At 50.7% G+C, this 18,510-nt stretch overlaps 7 protein-coding genes across 9 annotated transcripts; 5 read left to right on the top strand and 2 right to left on the bottom strand.

Annotated features, from left to right (window-relative positions):
• Positions 1-2,437: 2,437 nt before the first annotated feature.
• LDX57_003673 (uncharacterized protein) lies at positions 2,438-2,815 on the bottom strand (the record flags this gene model as incomplete). The annotated part of the gene is made up of 1 exon (XM_046085329.1): positions 2,438-2,815. The coding sequence occupies one exon, from the start codon at positions 2,813-2,815 to the stop codon at positions 2,438-2,440; it is 378 nt and encodes a 125-aa protein (XP_045941292.1).
• A 2,702-nt stretch (positions 2,816-5,517) lies between these two features.
• Positions 5,518-9,131, bottom strand: MAK21. Of its 2 annotated transcripts, XM_046085327.1 has the most exons (4): positions 8,260-9,131; positions 7,096-8,207; positions 6,497-7,040; positions 5,518-6,441 (listed from the first exon to the last, which is right to left on the bottom strand). In XM_046085327.1, exons 1-4 carry the CDS (start codon positions 9,091-9,093, stop codon positions 5,572-5,574), a joined length of 3,360 nt encoding a protein of 1,119 aa, XP_045941290.1. In that variant the 5' UTR covers positions 9,094-9,131; the 3' UTR covers positions 5,518-5,571. The 2 variants fall into 2 exon arrangements, with proteins under 2 accessions (XP_045941290.1, XP_045941291.1); XM_046085328.1 differs by having other exon boundaries at positions 7,096-9,131.
• A 161-nt stretch (positions 9,132-9,292) lies between these two features.
• LDX57_003671 lies at positions 9,293-11,771 on the top strand. Of its 2 annotated transcripts, XM_046085325.1 has the most exons (7): positions 9,293-9,484; positions 9,532-9,610; positions 9,663-9,706; positions 9,760-9,850; positions 9,903-9,982; positions 10,035-10,164; positions 10,220-11,771. In XM_046085325.1, the coding sequence occupies exons 1-7, from the start codon at positions 9,383-9,385 to the stop codon at positions 11,599-11,601; spliced, it is 1,908 nt and encodes a 635-aa protein (XP_045941288.1). In that variant the 5' UTR covers positions 9,293-9,382; the 3' UTR covers positions 11,602-11,771. The 2 variants fall into 2 exon arrangements, with proteins under 2 accessions (XP_045941288.1, XP_045941289.1); XM_046085326.1 differs by having other exon boundaries at positions 9,532-9,706.
• A 398-nt stretch (positions 11,772-12,169) lies between these two features.
• On the top strand, positions 12,170-12,847 carry LDX57_003670 (nucleotide triphosphate diphosphatase NUDT15; the record flags this gene model as incomplete). Its single annotated transcript, XM_046085324.1, has 3 exons — positions 12,170-12,257; positions 12,319-12,542; positions 12,653-12,847. 3 exons carry the CDS (start codon positions 12,170-12,172, stop codon positions 12,845-12,847), a joined length of 507 nt encoding a protein of 168 aa, XP_045941287.1.
• Positions 12,848-13,394: 547 nt separating this feature from the next.
• LDX57_003669 (uncharacterized protein) lies at positions 13,395-14,123 on the top strand (the record flags this gene model as incomplete). The annotated part of the gene is made up of 1 exon (XM_046085323.1): positions 13,395-14,123. The coding sequence occupies one exon, from the start codon at positions 13,395-13,397 to the stop codon at positions 14,121-14,123; it is 729 nt and encodes a 242-aa protein (XP_045941286.1).
• Positions 14,124-15,204: 1,081 nt separating this feature from the next.
• LDX57_003668 (cytochrome P450) lies at positions 15,205-16,731 on the top strand (the record flags this gene model as incomplete). The annotated part of the gene is made up of 5 exons (XM_046085322.1): positions 15,205-15,291; positions 15,357-15,462; positions 15,528-15,596; positions 15,647-16,246; positions 16,310-16,731. The coding sequence occupies 5 exons, from the start codon at positions 15,205-15,207 to the stop codon at positions 16,729-16,731; spliced, it is 1,284 nt and encodes a 427-aa protein (XP_045941285.1).
• An 883-nt stretch (positions 16,732-17,614) lies between these two features.
• GIM5 (prefoldin subunit 5) lies at positions 17,615-18,463 on the top strand (the record flags this gene model as incomplete). The annotated part of the gene is made up of 4 exons (XM_046085321.1): positions 17,615-17,660; positions 17,740-18,026; positions 18,206-18,323; positions 18,390-18,463. The coding sequence occupies 4 exons, from the start codon at positions 17,615-17,617 to the stop codon at positions 18,461-18,463; spliced, it is 525 nt and encodes a 174-aa protein (XP_045941284.1).
• Between the last annotated feature and the right edge of the window lie 47 nt (positions 18,464-18,510).

The following is an 18,510-nucleotide window of genomic DNA, read 5'->3' as shown; positions in this document are numbered from 1 at the left end:
AGCACGCTATGCACTAGCTGATGGCGTGATCGTCGTTCCACGTGTGTCTACTCAGTACAGTCTAGGTGCTGTAGTCTGTATACTGTCAACTACGGCCATCTCCGTGCCCCCCGGTCGCCCAGTCGCCTTCGTTTGCCTCTCTGGGAGACTCTAGTCGCTAACCGGTGCCTGAATCCCTTGCGTCGTATGACGGGAATGCCTCGTTCTCATATGGTCTTTCATCTCCGATATAGCAAGGGATACACCCCACAAGTACACTTTACACTTTCTTTTGTTTGGCGAAATCACCCTTCCCCTCTCTACAACATGACTGACGCCACCTACCTCACCGGCGTCAGTCACGATCCCATCCATCTGCATCAAATTCCCGATGCAGAAGCCCTGAATCTCCTGTTCACACATATGCAGGGTCCAGGTAGATAGAGCACCCATTCTATACAACCACGTCTAGAACTCGAGGTTCCACGGCTCACTTTCCCCATCCGCGCCATTCCCATCTGCTCCGGGCCTTGTGCAGGCCGTTGCGGTCGGGGAGTTTCGAACCTAAGATGTGCCTGGTCGGGGGGACAGGCACGTTCACATGTTATCAACCGGGCTCTCCTTGTATGTTCTCGATCTTTGTACGGAGTACGGAGTACCTGTCCCACTCATCCATGCCATGCCACTGCATCCCCACTTCCCGATTCCGACTGTCGGATTTAGGGCTGGCCTAGCCTCGACCGTAGTCTGTACTCTGTACTCACTACTATGCAGTAGTAGGTAAACCACTCAGTAAGTACTAAGTATGCGTAGGGCAGCCATATGGAAAATGCATCGAGCACGCCATCGACATATTGGGGCGAAGCAGTAAGATGAGAGCATCTATCTCGCACTGACACCAACAAATTACTTCCAATATCCCTCGTATCCAACTCACTAGTAGTTGGTACCATGGCCTAAATCGAATGGTCCAGATCAGGAGTCGAGCGGATTCAATTTTATAGTTTCATTTAGCTACCTTAACTAGGGCTGGTCAGGAAGCTACTGTAGCCCCATCGGAGCTCAAGAATGCTTGTCATTCGGCCCCAGATTCTCGTCCAATCGTCGCCCCATCGCAACATGCAGGTGGTTCTACATCGATGGTATCAGATTAGCGGTGATTGCACCATCTCGGGTCGGCCCACATGGATGCACCTCAACATCCAACAATCTATGTCTGGCTAGTGGGAATATGGACGGAGTACGAGTATCCATTATTGCGAATTTTATATGAATTGAAGGAGGAAGGCGCTGTGAGCCTACGTACAGAGTTCAGTAAATGGAGCTTTTCTTTTTTTTTCTCCTACACGGTACACTTCGTACTGGGGTCACTATGGCACCCGCAAGATATGGTCAATGCTCACTATTCGGTGACCGTAAAGATCTCTCCTATTGATGCTTCATTTTCGTTCTCTTGTTCCTCGTGCTCGTGGCTGTAATCTTCTCGCGAGAAGACATGCGCCTGTATCTAGATGGTGATAAAGATGGCCGTGGTCAAGCAAGTCCGCAGCCCTATTTATTGCTATAGTTCGCATAAGATCACATTGCATCTTGCAAAATTGGAATAAACATCCTTTGAAATCTTTGGTTTCTAGTACAAGATCCCGACCGGGACAAGCCCCCGTCTGTTCAACTTTGCAAGCCGTCGATAATCATGTACAGCTGTTTATGGTTGGGAGATCAGCATTCTTTGGCCGCAACCCTCAAGAAAGAGAGAAGAACATGAGAATAGATATGAAAAAATGATAATGTGAGTCTCCAAGATACATTCTCATATTATATCTAATGCTTTATGAATTCACCCCCGGTTCGCTAAGCTGTTGACTAGATACTCCCAGCCATCGCGTCTCCATACCAGTCCAATGCTTCTCATCTTAATCCGGTTTTGTCCAATCGTATATTCCACGGAGGTCGTAGGTATTTCTGGGCTGATGGTAGCAAAGGCTATCAATAGACTGTTGTACCTCAACATCCATAATGCATGTAAGTAGTACGAGCTTCACGCTCCTCGTCGGGTCTCTAAACTTGTATGCCGCATTCTGCCAGACCTGGTTACATAGATCTCTAGTTTGAAATTTTGGGTAGTGAGATGACGATGGCCTTCGGCTATTTTTTTTCTTTTGTATCCTGAGGCTTTAACCCGATCGTGTAATCTGAGTTGCCCGGCCACTGTCGGCGCAACTTGCAGCTACACGTCTGTCGGGAAAGTAGCCAGCGGCTTTATCGAAGAGGCGTTTGGTAGCCTTGAAAGGATTGCCAACTATGTGACGACCTGATCGCAGTCGGAGGCTCTGCAGGGTTCTCGAGAGCTTCTATTGCCCTTGGTGTGACAGGATTAGGATCGGTGCGATTAAGAGGCTCTATAGCAATGGTATCGACACGATGGAGAGACTCTGTAACAATCGGCTCAGCGGGGAGCTCAAGAGATTCTTGCTCCGGTTAACGAGCTTGCCACCGAAGTCGAGCGGGATCGTAAAACGTCAAGAGATAACGGAGACTCGACACGATCGAGAGGGTGCAGACTAAACCAAGCAGCAAATTGCTCGTCACCGCTGTCCACGAGGTGTTTGCTGAGCTTGATGAACTCTTTCGCAGCACGACGGACGCTGGGCTTGTAGATCAACCAGTCGACCGGGAACAGACTGTCTCGCTTGACTGAAGGAGGTCTCGGAAGGGTGGCAGAGACAAATTGAGCTTTCAGTATGAGGTCGTTGCTGAAGTCCTGCGACCAAGGACACTCCAAGTGCTCGTAGAACCGGTGTAGTTGGTGACCAAGCTCTGCAAGACGGGAGGTCATGGAGAAGCTCTAGAGGTGTTCGAGAGGGTCAACGACCGGGCCCTTAGGCCAAGATGTATGGAACGACCAAGTCAAGTGACATGCTACCAATATGGAGCAGCCGTGTTGATGGAATCGATCGTATTCATGAAGGTAAGTGGTGTTGCAACTGCGGATCGAGACCATTCCACATGTAGTTGATCTGCTGGAATTCGTCCTCAACTCGTGCGTTGCGACAGAGGCGTATGACCTCCTCTGCATATACCTGAGGCGCATTTGCTATATGTGGTCATTCCATGCACAAATGTGTTTCGGAGAATAGGGTTGTTCTCTCCCGCATGGAGCTTTAGGACTGCATATAAATCTTTCCTTGTTGATGACAGGAGCGCAACTGTCTTGGAACACCAGACGGATCTTACCTAGGAGTATATTTCGCTGCGCTGCATCGTAGCGTATTTCTCTGTCGGCTTTTGTACATCATGGACCAGGTTTCCGATACCCAGTGACTGCAGTTGTCGGGTTCCTAGAGTCGGATATCGAGACTCCTAGTGTCATATAACTGAATGCTTGACGGCGGCCTTTGCTCAGCGAGTCAGCACTCCAAAAACATCCCTGGGCGTTCATAGATTGAATGTTATCCAGAAAATTTTTTCCGCTGTCGATGTTAACCGTCAAGATTTTGACGATCAAGAAGTACGATTCAAACTACCTGTGTGCGTCGACCGCACGCCTCCCCGTCGATTCGGAGAGTCCAATCTCGACAACCCATTCGGTAGCCTGGTGGTTATTAAGAAGACCCCAAGGAAGTCCGGTTCTTTTGAGTATGGCCTGAATGTTCATCACGCTGCACCCAGGGACACGATCGAGCGAACTTCTCGCAGCTGGGTACACAAGTGAATCCCCCTCGGTTGTACTCTATAACAACCGGGCGACCTTTTGCAACCCGAGTACTTCTCGGAACGGTATTCGCAGAGTTGGATTTGTAGTCTAACCTCAAGGGAGAGTCGATTATTCATCGAAGCCCTACACCGTTTCCCAAAAACGGCGGTTATCTGAAGATAAAAAGTTCGTTTTGTTGCTCCTTGCCAAATGCTGTTCAATTCGTCCTTTCGACTTGTTCCAGTTATGGAACTTCTCGGAGCATTATCGGAGTTTTGTATGATAATGACCCAGCTTCCCTCTGACCGAACCGCAAGGATACATACTTCCCTGATCCCCAGATTTCTGGGTCAGGAAGTCCTCGCGGCCGGCTGACGTAGTCGTCTTAAGTGTAAATGGAATCGGGATCCACAGTGCCCCGAAGGACTAGCTGTCATTCAACAGCTGCAATTAGTTGGACTCCATACGCTTTGGAGTTACTATGAGCAAAAGTGTATGATATTCACTGGCCGAGAGGGTCGTCGTTGTGTCGCTCCCACAACCAGGTCGTCGTACTTGTGCCCAAATTCATCAACGAAGGCCAGAAGCTTAACGTTGAGGATGTATGTGTATCTCCCCGGTGTGGCTCAGATAGGCTTTCCTAGCTCTTCTTGGAGAGTAAATGCGGCCACGCCCTGAAAATTATCGCCTGTATTTCTCGCAAGGTCAATTGTCCAAGTATCTGATGACAGTGGACAGTCCAGTATTTTCAAAGTGCGTTGTTCAAAATCCTTCAACGCAAATGAGAGACATGCGAAGCGGCCGAGCATTCTTCACAAGACCCCGAGTGACAGCTGCTATCGGTTCCTCAATCCTATCTGTTATAGTGTCAGGGGCCAGACCAGCTACGCGGTGCGTATTCTTTGACCATTCCTTGTAGGGTCCTGGTGATTCAGAGGCATCCTATCCTGCTCGTAATCCGGAGACACCGGAGACATGCTGTGGGCCCAAACATCACAGGACCTTGTCACAATCGAAAAGTGTGGACTAACAACAACACAGCCCATCGTGGTCTTGTAGAGGCCGATACGCGCCACATATTGTTTTGATAATGGCGGACATGCGGAGGATCTCGTCTTAGATCCCACTGTGGCTCCCAGGATTCGCAAGCCGCTGTAAACCGCTCTGTTTTGCAGGTTTGTAACCACCCTGCAGGACTTAAAGTCAACCCTAACTCTACAGGACGGTTTTCTATCGGTATCAATATCAGCCAGGTTCTTGCCAATAAGATGCGTTAAGGTTCAACTCACAGAGTAATTTCTGATCTTTCTGTAACAGCCAGAAACTTATGTGTTCTCTGATATGTCATGGCCGATTTCGCCAGGTCTCTCCCTAACTTGGTGCTGCCTGGCAAACTACATGCAGGCTTTCTTTGGCGAGTCAAGAATACTGTCCGTACGATATTAATGGAGAAAGTTGACTAGATTTACCCGGCACACTGGCAACGTACGCAACGGAAGCCGGCATGAGTAAACCACTGGACAGGCATTTTCACCCAGAAAGTCGAATTTCCCTTCGATGGGCCCGCCGGAATCGACCAGGGCACTTCTTCTAAAGCGTCGGTATTAAAAGGATTATGCTTTGGTCAGTCACTTGATTATGGGAAGACCGAGTTCTTGAACGAACTGTCGGCGTCTTTTTCCAGCGCAGTAGACACCACGTAGCGGGTTTCATAGCGAGAAGCAGCAGAAGCACGAATCTTGGCTTGAAGAAGAGGAGATTCTATTGAACAAGATATTGACGGTGGAGGAAGAAGAAGGGGAGGGAGAAACAACGACCTACGAAGTAGAGACGAAGAAAACTTTTTACAGTAGAAATATTCACATCGGATTACTATGCTATTCACCGAACTGATCGTCTCACATTCCCTCATCCTCATCAGCCAGCAGGGCCGCGTAGTCGTCTGCCGAAGCGAACGTCGGCAGGTGCTTGAGTTTGCGGCGTTTCTGCTTCTCGGCCTGCTTCTCGTCCTTGGGAAGCTCGTCGACGGTGCCAAGTTCCACTTCCTCGTCGCTGCCCACGAAGGCCTCGTCGTCCGAAACGTCCATGTCGAAGTCGTCGTCCTCGTCGAACTCCTCCTCGGCCTTCTTGGACTTGGGCTGGGCCTTGGGTTTGGCGGCGGCGGGCTCGTCCTCGTCCATATCCTCATCATCGGATTCGTCGTTGAAGATGACGCCTTCGTCGCCGCTGGCTTCCTCGTCATCGGATTTGTCATAGGCGGACTCGAGGTCATCCATGTCGAGGTCGTCGTCACTGTCGCCACCCTCAACCTCAGGTCTCGAATCCACGAGAGCCTTCCAGATCTCAGACTCGGCGTCACTGAGCTCGTCGTCGTCGTCTCCGGTTTTGCCGGAATCTTGGGCCTTCTTCTTGCGAGCCGCCTTCTCCTTGTCCTTTCCGAGACGGTTAAAGTACTCGTGGAAGAAGACATCCTCGGCGGCAATATCTTCGGATTTCTTCTGCCAGAAGGCCTCCGAGTTGAGGGGAAGGTGGTGGGCGTGCTTGCCGGAGCTGACCAGTCGGTCCTTCGCGTCGCTGCCGGCAAGGGGCTGCATGATGGACGAACCACGAACACCAGCCGAAGCCTTGGGGGTTCGGTAGACGAAACGGTCAAGGAAGTGAGTCAGCGTGTGGATGGTCATATCCGGCTTGCCACTCATCGGCTTGTGATCAAGTAGATGCTCGGCATTGACGGACACGGACGGATGGAAATGAGACAGATAGGGTAGCTGTAAAGTGTATCAGCATGCGCACATGCAACTTAATTAAGGGCGGAGAACTCACCAATTCCCAGAGACACGTGCGGTCGGCATTGCTGTGCTCGGGGTCTCGCTTGCGGGGGTCGTAGTTGTTGGAAGGCTTTTGTGGGGTGGCCTCAGCAACCACCGGCTCTTCCTGCTCGTCATCCTCATCGGGCACATCCCTGAACACCTCTTCGTCGTCGCTGTCGTTCTCCTCGGGCTGGTCGAACAAGGACTGGAGTCCAGGGAACGTCTTCTCCAACTCTCGGATCAAGTAGAATACACCGCAAATGAAGGCTGGCTGGTGCAGGCCGAGAACTTGGATGATGCGCTTGACGAAAGCCTTGACACGACGGGGGTTCACATCGTTCTTCAATGCCTTGAACAGCAGGTTAAGGTAGAGGGATTGTTTCGAAGACGTAGCCACCCGGGGATCGAGGAGCGACTCATACAGAGTACGGTAAAACCGGTCGGCGGCAACTTGGTGAGTGGATGTCAATTGCTGAATCAACATGAGGGCTTGGATGCTGGTGTTAAAGTTGGAAGAGTGGGTGATGCGGAACAGGGTGTCGATGTGCTTGGAAAGCCTACGAAAGTAATTAGTAACAGTCTCATGGTTGAGCAGGCAGGTTCAAAACATACCGCTCCGTGTCCGAGCTGGTGAAAGGATAGGCTCGGTTGACACCAGTCAAAACTCCCGAAATGAGTTTATCTCGCATTTCTTCAGTCTGAGCCTGGCCCTTTTCTGCATCTTCCTTTTCTTTACCACCCTTTTGACCGAACTTGCCATGTCTCTTCTTCTTGTCCTTTTGGGGCTTGAAAGATTTCAACAAAACAACGAAGAAAGTGAAGTAAATGTCAAGCAGCTTGATAGCGACCTGCTCCTCTTTCAGGCTCAGAACGGTCTGGTTGAGGGTGATCATGGCATAGTACTTGGCGTGCTGGCTCTGACCGGGACGGAAAAGGACTTCCTCAACAGAATTAATGATAGTCATTCTCATCAGTGGATGCGCTTGTTCGAGTTGAAGAAGAAGGTAGGAGGCTCGGGAAGCGATCTTCTTCGCTTTGTCACCCAGTTTGTTGACCAACAATCGCAGAAGGTTCGTTTCCTGTTCGGGCTTCTCCTTCAGAAGTTCGTAGACGTAGCTGACCGCGCGAGAGCGAGAAAATTCGATCTCATCATTGCACCACACCTCGAGAATCTTCAGCATCTCGAAATACTGGTCCTTAAGGAAGCTCTCAAAAGCCCAAACGATCAAGTGGCTTTCCTCGAGACCTCCCGGAAGAGCGTCGCCCTCCGACCATCTGCCTCCCGCGCCTTGGAAGGCCGTCAAAAGACCCGGCTGGTTTGCAAACGACCGGAGTCTACGATCACTAGGAAGCAAGGTACCCTGGGCGAACATATCTTTCAGGGACCGGAGGACTTCCACGGCCTGGGCACGACTGCGCTTTTTACCAAGGTTGATCAGACTCTCCAGCGACTTGCTGTTGTGCACGGGCGACTCTTGAACGGCAAGCGTCAAGGCTGAGATCTTATCGCTAAGGGTTCCGGATGACATGATTGTTGTGTAGAACTTGTGGGAGGACGACGCAGAAGCTTGCTGGGCCTCGGAGTACATCTTGCTCTCCTTCTCGAGCAGTGTAAGGGCATGTTGGTACACGCGGTCAATCAAGTGTCGGGGTAGTGCGTTGACTTGCTTCGCAGGGATCGGAGGAAGTTCGATGTTGTACCAATCAGATCGTGGGGAAACCGTCTGTGCCTCGCATTAGTATATAATAACCTGCAAGACTTTTGTGTAAACTCACAAGCTTGGAATATTCCTTGGGGAGGCTGTGAACCGGATCTTGATTGGCTTTCTGCTTCTTCGTCTCTTTCTTAGTCGGAGGCGGAGAAGCTTCCTCGTCTGACGATACATCGCCACCCGGGCCCTCGTTGAGGTCGCTCTGTTCCTCCTCGTCCACATCCATTTCGTTATCCTCCGCTTCGTCATCTTCCTCTTCCTCTTCGTCCTCATCTTCAGCTTCGGCTTCCTCGTCGGGTATATCATCAGGAACAACCTGTCCCGCAACAGCCAGCATACTCGACAGTTCTTTCCGTAGGATGTCGTCGTCTGACTTGTTATTCGACTTCTTGGGGGTCTCCTTCGCACCCTCCACTTCAGAGTCCGATTCGATCTCCGCTAGTAGATCAAAGTCTTCCTCGGTACCGCCTAGAGCCAGAATCTCCTGTCGCAGGGTATCATTGTCATCCGCTCCGTCCGTCTTCGTGGGCTTGGGCTTCTCCGCATCTTTCTTTCCTCCTCTCGCAATCACATCGCCGTTGCGATCACGCTTCTTGCCCTGGTTGTTCTTATCGGCATCGGATCCCCGCTTAGCAGCTTGCGTCGGGGCAGCCGGCTTGTTGTTCTGCTTCGGGGCATCCTTAGCACCCGGCTTCGGCTTGGCGTTGTTGTTCTTCTTCTCCTTCGCCGCATTCTGGTCCTTCAACTTCTGTTCGATCTTCTGTCGCAGGCCGGCAAAGGCCCCCTCTTGCAGCTGGGGGAAAGCATCTCCAGCAGCGCTGGAGTCATTGATGGGCACACCACCATCAGGGACAATCGCATTCGCCCCGGAGGAGCGTTTACCCTTATTCTTAGCCATGAAGGGCAGTTCAAATCAGCCAAGATGTGGGATTGAATTGATTGTCTGATAACTTTTTTTTTTCTGCCGCCCGAAAATCCCAGACGGACGAGGCCGCCGGAGAAATGGTTCCGCCGAGAAGTGGCCGGTGCACGGGCCATCCGGAGGCCCATCGATTCCGACTTGTTTGATTTGATTTACTTCCCGACATGAAGATATACTTCGATCAATCTGGGGCTCTGGGGATTGCGCAGCTCGGTCAATTGACTCAAGGGTTTAGTGAAAGCTTCAATTGAACCTCTCGTGATTCATGCTCTCCGGGGTCCGCCCGACTGCGGGCCGCTACTCGGGTCCGTATCGAGCATATCTGGGAGTCTTGCGGTTCCAGAGAGTTCCAGGATGCTGTTACCATGTATGTTTTCATGAGCTCAGGTGCGATCATCATTGCTGACTCTGTAGACTGATGGGCGAAGTCGGATATCAAACTTCTGGATCCCGACAGGTGGCATCTCGAAGAAGAATGTCACGGGAGAAAAAGGTACTCGCGAGAACCGTCGTCGCTCTGATTGATAGATCTAACTCGGAATTAGAGGATGCAAATGATCTCTTGGTCAGAGGCGGTTTTCTTCGACAGGTTTGTGTTCATGCTGTGCACTCAACGAGTCTGGTGGGTCTAATCTGCTTCAGGCTTACTCGGGCATCTTCCACATGCTACCTCTGGGACTACGTGTTCAAGATAAACTAGAGCGTCTAATCGACAAACACATGCAATCAATTGGTATGTACTTCTACCGAAATACTGCAACGAAAAAGCTAATACGGGCTTACAGGTGCCTCCAAGGTTTCTTTATCGTCCATATCCGCCCAAGAGCTTTGGGAGCGGTCCGGACGTTTGACGGACAGTTCGGAGGTATGGGCCCATTACTTCCGGCTAAGGCTAGTCGCTAATTGTTACTCTTCAGGTGTTCAGATTTCTTGACCGCAAAGAGTCTCGCTTTCTTCTCGCTCCCACTCATGAAGAAGAAATCACCACCCTGGTTGGGAGTCTCGCCAAATCTTACCGCGATCTGCCTCTAAGGGTATATCAGATCTGTAAGCTCAGATTGTTTAGCTGTATACGGCGAAAGGCAGCTGATCATCATCATAGCGAGGAAGTACAGAGATGAGCCAAGACCCCGGCAAGGCCTCCTTCGTGGGCGTGAATTCATCATGAAGGATCTCTACACATTCGACCACAGCGTGGAGGAGGCGCTGAAGACATACTCGTCAGTCAAAGCCGCCTACACGGAACTTTTTAACGAGCTCAAAGTGCCATATTTGGTTGCTGCTGCAGACTCAGGTAACATGGGCGGGAACATGAGCCATGAATTTCACTTTCCCAGCGCGAAAGGTGAGGACACGATCATCAGCTGCACCAGCTGCGACAGTGTCTATAACGAAGAGTTGGCGGATGGGAAGGCCCATGGGCCCGAGCAGATTCCCCACCAGGCACCCCAGGCGGATGGATTTGACACCGGAGGAAAGTCCATCGACGCGGCGTTCACCGTTTCAACGGGTCTCTGGATGGCTATTTCCAAGGACAAGCAAACCTTGCTTCGGGGCTGGTACCCGATATTCTCCATGCAAGACGGAGGCCAGGAGCCCGTGAAACGAGAGGTCAATTCTCACGCTGTCAAATCCGTCGCGACCGCAGCAGGTATCGATCTCGATCTCAGCGTCGAGAACCCCTTGGAGCAGTGGACGGAACAGATCAAGTCTGCCAAGGCATCAGACAGCTCTTCCTACCGACCGCGGGTTATGGATCTGTACGATTCGCAGGTGCGCGTGTACAAACGGCCTCCTCTGAGTGATCTGCTCCAGCAGGTGAACTGCGAGGTAGACGACATCGACTATTCAATGCTCGACCGATTCCCCGAGACGACCAGCGGGCTCAACCTGGTCAAGATGCACGAGGGAGATAAATGCGGCCAATGTGCTCAGGGACACATGAAAACGCACACTGCCATTGAGCTCGGCCACACCTTCCACCTGGGCACCCGATACAGTGAGGTTCTCAAAGCATCCGTCATGCTCGACCAAGCCCACAATGGCGGCGGCACGGAGGATAAGGTTGTGCCTATGCAGATGGGCTGTCACGGCATCGGCGTCTCCCGCATGATCACCGCAGTCGCCGACAGCCTCGCGGACTCCAAGGGTCTCAACTGGCCGCGTGCCATGGCCCCTTACGAAGCCATCGTCGTCCCGATCAAGGGTCTAGAGGAAGAAGCCGAGAAGGTGTACGATATTCTCAGCGCGCATTCCGGCTCCAGCTCTCCGATCGATGTCATCCTCGACGACCGCGACAAGCAGTTGGGCTGGAAACTCGGCGATGCCGATCTGATCGGATATCCGGTGATCGTGGTTGTGGGTAAGGGATGGAAGAAACAGCAGACCTTGGAAGTGCAATGCCGTCGACTGGATAATCTGAGAGAAGATGTGCCACTGGACCGACTGTCGGAGTTTGTCAAATCCTTACTGGACCGACTATAGTGGAGTGTTCGGCCATGTCCGCGTCCTTGTACAATAGATAGGCGGTGCAAAGATTGTATACTAGTGTCTCTATACCCCTCATATTCCCAACTCATCTCATTCGCCTTGGACAGGAACCCCGATCCATAATCTCACGTCAATCAACAACAAGAAAAACCCCTCAATTGACGGTAAATGCACGAATCAGCCTGCTCAATCAAATCCAAGGCAAAATCCACCTATAATTCAGGAAGAAACCTTATAGCAAGGCATTCTCCGTGTCTTATGCCTGCCTATCAAATGGCTGTGGCGGAGCGGCGTTTACCTGTATCCGTAGGGCAGGGCAAACGACGGCATTTCTTGGCGTTGAAGTCAACAATCACTGACTCACCGTCTGCTGTTCTCTTTTCTTTCTTCTCTGATTCTATATAAGCATCCCCATATCTGCAATCCCTCCTTTCATTTCTCCCTGAATAACTTCCTAAAGACTCAGTCACGTGCCTACCGTTGTCCATTTTCATCAAACCCCCCAATCCCACCACATCCACATATATCCCCGCACACTTCAGAAAACCAAATATCAAGAACAATGAACCCCCGTATCGGAGTCGGCGTCTTCATCCTTAACGCCCAAGGAAAATTCATCCTCGGGCGACGCAAGGGCAGCCACGGCGCTGGTTAGTATCCCTCCCCTTAAAACCCAGCCATCCGCCACAATATTCAACCTCCAAAAATCAGGAACATGGGGTCTTCCCGGCGGCCATCTTGAATTCGGCGAGTCCTTTGAAGACTGCGCAGCGCGCGAAGTGCTCGAAGAAACGGGCCTGAATCTGCCCCCGCAGAGCATCAAGTTCCTGACTGCCACGAACGACGTCATGGCGGCGGAGGGGAAGCATTACGTTACTTGTTTCGTGGGATGTAGGGTTGCTTCTGCTCCTGGGGGAGGTGAGGTGGAAGTGAAGGTTCGTCTCTTGGATTTCTTTTGTTTTCTCTCTGTTTTTCTCTTGCTCCTCTTGGTTTATTGGCTTAGTTTTGCTTTGCTTGGTTGTGACTGATTCTGATGGGTTGTTAGGTCCTCGAACCAGAGAAGTGCGAGGAATGGCAGTGGGTGAGCTGGGAGGAGATTGAGCAATTTGCGGCAGCGCAGAAGACTGCAGAGGAAGAGGGACGGATGGATTCGTTTGAAGGAAGGAAGCTGTTCATGCCGATTGTGAATCTGTTCGAGCAGCGGAAGGGGTTTCATCCGGTTCATAGCCTGAGTGCATGAGCTTGAACTTGAACTTGAACTTGAGTGGTTGTTTACGCGAGTTGGATTGGATTGAACTGGAACCTTCACGTGTGATGAATTGATGATGTTTTTCGAGAAGAGCTCGTGAAGGCTGATGAGTGAATGACGACATAAACCAACATAACAGAGTTAAAGATCGATTAAGGGATAGATTGCCTCCCTGCATTTGTTGGTCTCTGTTTCTGATGATGATGCTGTACGCTTAGTGATGTACTGAGGTAAACGGTATGAGCCTCCTTATCTCTACTGACCAAAGTATACATGAACGTTTCCTATTTCGAAGTCTACATGGCTCCTGCGCCCGCCTTCCTTACCTATACTTGGTTGAATGGAACAGGAAGGTGCAAACCAGGCAGGCGAGTACCTCTCTATTTACGCTGAAATCCTGTATGACATTCAACTCCTTTTTTACACATATGCTATCCACTAAACAAGCACATATATCCAAACAGCACTATCCATCTATCTTCTAAACTTGTGGCAACCCTCCTTACTACCCTCACAGAGCCCTGTTCGACACTCCAAGATGGACGAATCATCTAAACGAGTCAAAGTTCCTCCCTTCGCCGGCCTCTCTCAGGCTCTTCCTTTACCGAGCAACGAGCAATATGCGCAAGATCACCGCCCCTCTCCGAGCACTCAAGCAGACAACCTTCCAAAGAGAACCACCATCGGCCTGCCTGAGATACCCATACTCAAAGGCCAGAACAACTTTGCCTTCTGGATCTATTGTGTCCAAGCCGCGTTGGATGCTTGGGACTTGACACAGTTGATCAACCCGAATCTGCGTCGCCCCGACCGGACGAACGCTGAATACGTACTTTGGCGAAAATGGGCACTGCGCGTATCGAGCTGGCTCAGATTACACATATCAGAGGAGGTAGTGAGGGACCTTGTACTCGTTCATAAACCGAACATGTATCCCGACGAGCTGATCTGCACGATCTCGCAGTTGCTCTTCTCCACTCTGCCTGACGTATCGGGCGATAACGTGTTCTTGTTCCCGATAAGAGAAGAATCCTTAACACGATCGCACTATGTGCTGACCTTGTGGGGCAGAAAACTGTACTCGGTTGCACAGCACAGGGAGGTGAATTTGTTCAAAATGTCATTATTCATGCTGGCGGCTTTGGATGATGAGATTCCCATAACCGTTGCGGCTGAACGAGATGTCCTTCTAAACGGCAGTTTCATGACGATGGAGGAGGCTCAGTTCAATAAGTTGCTTGAGAGGCTTCTGTCTGCTACTGAGTAGTCCTTCTGATGGATTTGGGGGGTCGACACAGCGGTCCTGAGATACTTTGCCAGGGCCATCCTTCTCTTCGTTCGTTAATTCGGCATGCTTTTCTGGTTGCTTACTTGTTTATAACTAGCCTTTCGCGGGAATTAGACATGGAAATCCGAGAGCCTTGAGCAATGATACAGGAAGATTGTAAAACTGTAGAAGGCTACATGCCCAAAGCAGGAGACATGATGTGGCGTATGCTAAACCGAAGGGTAATAACAACCAGTAGGGCCATCGCTAGGTCGTCGATCTACGGTTTGGTTACGATTATTATTTGGCAAACCATCTAAGCTCTTCAACTAGCGATATAGTTCTAGGATTCTAGAAATCATGGTCGTCAAACAAACCAATCCCCAGCATTTTATTACTTGATCTTCTACCGCAGTCTTGCGCATTCACCAATACTGTTATGGTGATGTTGCGGCACTTCTCTATATTGCGACAATATGGTGCTAGAGAATTTAAGCACTCTCCCTCCAGACCATCACCCCAGTCCCACAATGCGTTCAGCAATGTGAGCGATTAACTCCAGTAGTAGCCGAGTACAAGCAAGGGGTTTGTTTGGACATTCCAACAATGAAGCGGTGTAGCGCCCCTTCCTGGACCATATAGAAGGAGTTCCATATAAGCACACCCATGAGTATATCTTTCATCCAGCATCCGCGGTCCGCACGCTGACAATCTCTTCTCAGTCTGTGGATCTGTTGGTTCTATTATGCTAAGCGCCGCATTAGAGATCATCGCCCCTGTACGGGCCGATTATCCAGGGGTATTTGTGTTCCTGTTGAGTAGCCTCTTGCTTGCAATTGCTTATAGGCCACGATATACGGCCGGCCTGCCACTGCTCAATGGTAAGAAGCCATGGGAATTATCCTCGTACAGGGCTCGGAAGCGTTATGTGGCGAACGGACCAGAGATTCTCAGGGCTGGATTCGCAAAAGTGGGTTTCGTCTGCCCCTTGGAGTACCGGGAACTTCACTTGGTCGACATAATCTAATAAGGATATGGTCTTCCGATATAGTCGCCCAGAGGTTTCTATGCATTGACAGACATGGGGATCGATCTGATCCTATCCCACGAATACACAGAAGAGGTTGCAAAAGACAGAAGGTTCGATGTATTCGGGTACACGGAAGAGGTATGTTTTGTCTCCCTTTGGACGATCGAGTAGGCAGTAGCTAAGTTTACGTGACTTGGGACTAGAAAATGCACGGGAACCTCCCTGGTTTCGCAGCGTTTACTACGAAGTATATGCCAGCAAATAAGACATTCAACTCCTTTGTGCTTAAAGAACTCACTTCGGCCATAGGTAAGCTAGCTTTATAGTACTGCCGATGAGGGGCCCTCATCTGGGCTAATAAAAGCGGACTATAGAGAAATCTGCAGGCATCCTCTCCTCAGAGGCCCATAACCATCTTCAGCGGATTTGGACTGATAACACAGGTGGGAAGCCTAACTCCCCCCAAATCGCATCTCGGCTAACTTTTATGCAGAGTGGCATGAGATCTCGCTAAAAGACACCATTTTGACACTACACTCTGGTATGAGCAGCCGCATCTTGGTAGGAGAGGACCTATCCCACGATCAGGCTTGGACGGAGCTCGTCAAGCGCAATGCTGTGAATTCGTTCCAAGCGGGCGATACGATGTACAACTGGCCTAAGATCTTCCGACATCTTGTCCACTGGTTCCTGGCCCCTTGCCGCACCCTACGTAGGGACATGAGAGAAGTTCAACAGCGCGTCAACGAAGTCATACAACAGCGCCGGAAGTCCCAGGCAGCGCGAAAGGCGCAAGGAAAGTCTTCTGAGTATTTCGATTCGATCCAATGGATGGAAGAGGCAGCAGACGGTCACGACTACGATCCGGCGTTGGTCCAGCTGACGCTGTCGATGGTATCGGAACATACGATGACGGATCTACTGACGCAGACCATGCTGAATCTGACGAAGCATCCAGACCTGGTGCAGGATCTACGCAAGGAGATAATCGCGGTAATGAAAGACGAGCAGTGGAGCCGACGATCCCTTCGCAAACTCATGCTTATGGACAGCGTGTTCAAGGAAACGCAGCGCCTGAAACCAATTAGTCGAGGTAAGCAGTAGGCTCTTTCGTCTTTCTCTTACCTCCTTACCTGAGCTGACAGAGACCTAATAGGCACAATGAGACGCAAAGCGCTTACCAATGTCCGCTTATCTGATGGACTCGAGGTCCCTAAAGGCACGACATTCTTTGTCTCCTCAGAACACATGCAAAGCAATTCTACATACCCGCATGCGCACAAATTTGACGGATACCGCTTCTACAAACTTCGACAAGAGCCCGGCCACGAAAATCTCCACCAACTAGTCAACACCAGCGTCGACGAGGTCGGATTTGGACATGGGGGATATGCGTGTCCGGGACGATACTTTGCGGATGCTGTGGAGAAGATCTCACTTTGCCATATTTTGCTAAAGTATGATTTCCGCCTGGCTGAGGGATCCAGTGCCGATCCTATAAACTATGGCACGTCTTTGATCTCGGATCCGACGGCGAAATTGGTCGTCAGACGTCGGCAGGAGGAGATAACACTATAATATGACGTGCTCCTATGCTTGACAGTAACCATTTCAGTAGGGTATAAAGGACTCTCTGGCGAATCATCCTCCGGGCCAACTACAGAGAAATATTAACGCGAAATTGTACGATACCACTGCGAGTTGGATTATCCGAGTAGTTCTACTCCTGGGCGACTACTATACCAGCCTCAAAAGTACAAACGAGTTTAGGCATTAGATCGGGCAGTATATATAGTGAACCAAACGGAGCGATACACCGATCTAAAGGCCAATATATAGTGTGGTCGGTGGGGACAGGAGAGGAAGAAAGGAGGCGCCAATGAGTGCAGGATAGAGGACTCAGAGGGATGAGGAGAATGAGAAAGAGGTTGAAAGGGCAAATCCGGGTCTTTTATGTCCAGGCAATGGAGGGAGAGGTCACCTGATGGTGTATTGGGGCACTTACACTACAGATTCAGTGTAAACCAAAAACAAAAACAATTTTGGCTGTAAAGCTGTAGAAGTCTTCTCTATATCAGTGTTACATATGCAAAGTGCCATAGAGGGTGAGCAAAGAACGTCATAGTGTGTTTCCAGATGTATGCAGGGTGCTAGATATTGATTCAATGTTGACGTTTTGGGGGAGCATAGTGCAACCTCAGGCATCAAAATACCTACAAAAGTACCCGCTGAATCAGCACAGCACTAAGCCCAAACCAGAATCCCCGAACGTGACGCCGGAAAGAAAGATCTCCATTATTGTTCAACGTCCGCAGCTCCTTTCTCTTCGACGGACCTCAACCCCCTCAAGAGTGTCTCCGAAGCTCCCCTCCGGACCCTCGATCTTCAATTCCCGTATTACACTCAACCTCAACTCACCCACAATCCGGAGGCTCCTTCGACCCTCCACACACCAACAAAAATGCCCCCTCCAAACACCCCCGCATCGGACCCCCCTCCGGGCGCAGGTAAAGTCTTCCTCCTCCAAAACACACATCTGCTGTAGGTGCAACCCAAGCTCTTGGGACTAACAATCTCATCCAATAGTCAACATCAACTCCCTCTCCTCCCAGCAGCTCCGCGCCCTGCAATCCCGCCTCTCCTCGGAACTCGAACACCTGACTTCCTCGCACGCCAAGCTGCGCGCCGCGCAGTCCAAGTTCCGCGACTGCGTGCGCTCCATCAACGAAGGTGTCCTGGGCTCCAAGAAGAAGGGCACTGACGGAAAAGATGATATCTTGGTTCCCCTGACGAGCTCGCTCTACGTGAAGGGGAAATTGGCGGATCGCGAAAAGGTCCTCGTTGATGTTGGGACGGGGTTTTATGTTGAGAAGGTGCGGTTTTCCCCTCTCCCATTCTTCCTTCGTTTTTATTGTGGTTTGTTGAGTGCTGGGACTGTTCATTTGGATCTATGGAGAGAGATGGGGGTGATTGAGAGCACACCTGTTAGATTGGAATGATTGTCCCGAAGTCTAGCTCGTGCAAACCAAGCTAACTTGATGAAAACCAACAGACACCGCAAAAAGCGATCGAGTTCTACGACGAAAAGATCAAAAGCCTAGATGCCAACTTGCTGGAATTGGAGAAGATCGTGCAGACCAAGAGCTCGCAGCAGAGGCTCTTCGAAGACGGTATGTTATTCCCGGGCTACCACCAGCTCTGGTATCTAGAATACCTGCTAACTCGCATGCTTTCAGCCCTGAGACAAAAACTGTTGAGTGAAGGTGCCGCCGGGGGATCGGGTCAGGCTGCCGCTGCCGGAGGCGGTTGAATTTGACGTATAGTTCCCATGCAGGGAGTTCATGATATGGGACTTTG

This window comes from Aspergillus melleus (assembly GCF_016097325.1).
Source record: "Aspergillus melleus strain CBS 546.65 chromosome Unknown contig2, whole genome shotgun sequence".
Lineage (NCBI taxonomy): Eukaryota > Fungi > Ascomycota > Eurotiomycetes > Eurotiales > Aspergillaceae > Aspergillus > Aspergillus melleus.
This window is presented reverse-complemented; position numbering and strand designations above follow the sequence as displayed.

Excerpts from the sequence above, each read along its gene's own strand:
- MAK21 (XM_046085327.1), bottom strand. The coding sequence starts at position 9,093 with ATGGCTAAGAATAAGGGTAAACGCTCCTCCGGGGCGAATGCGATTGTC. Across the intron at positions 8,208-8,259 it reads CCAAGGAATATTCCAAGCTT|ACGGTTTCCCCACGATCTGA; the intron begins GTGAGTTTACAC and ends TGCGAGGCACAG. Across the intron at positions 7,041-7,095 it reads ACCAGCTCGGACACGGAGCG|GCTTTCCAAGCACATCGACA; the intron begins GTATGTTTTGAA and ends TTACTTTCGTAG.
- LDX57_003671 (XM_046085325.1), top strand. The coding sequence starts at position 9,383 with ATGCTCTCCGGGGTCCGCCCGACTGCGGGCCGCTACTCGGGTCCGTAT. Across the intron at positions 9,851-9,902 it reads CAAACACATGCAATCAATTG|GTGCCTCCAAGGTTTCTTTA; the intron begins GTATGTACTTCT and ends ACGGGCTTACAG. Across the intron at positions 9,983-10,034 it reads GTTTGACGGACAGTTCGGAG|GTGTTCAGATTTCTTGACCG; the intron begins GTATGGGCCCAT and ends GTTACTCTTCAG.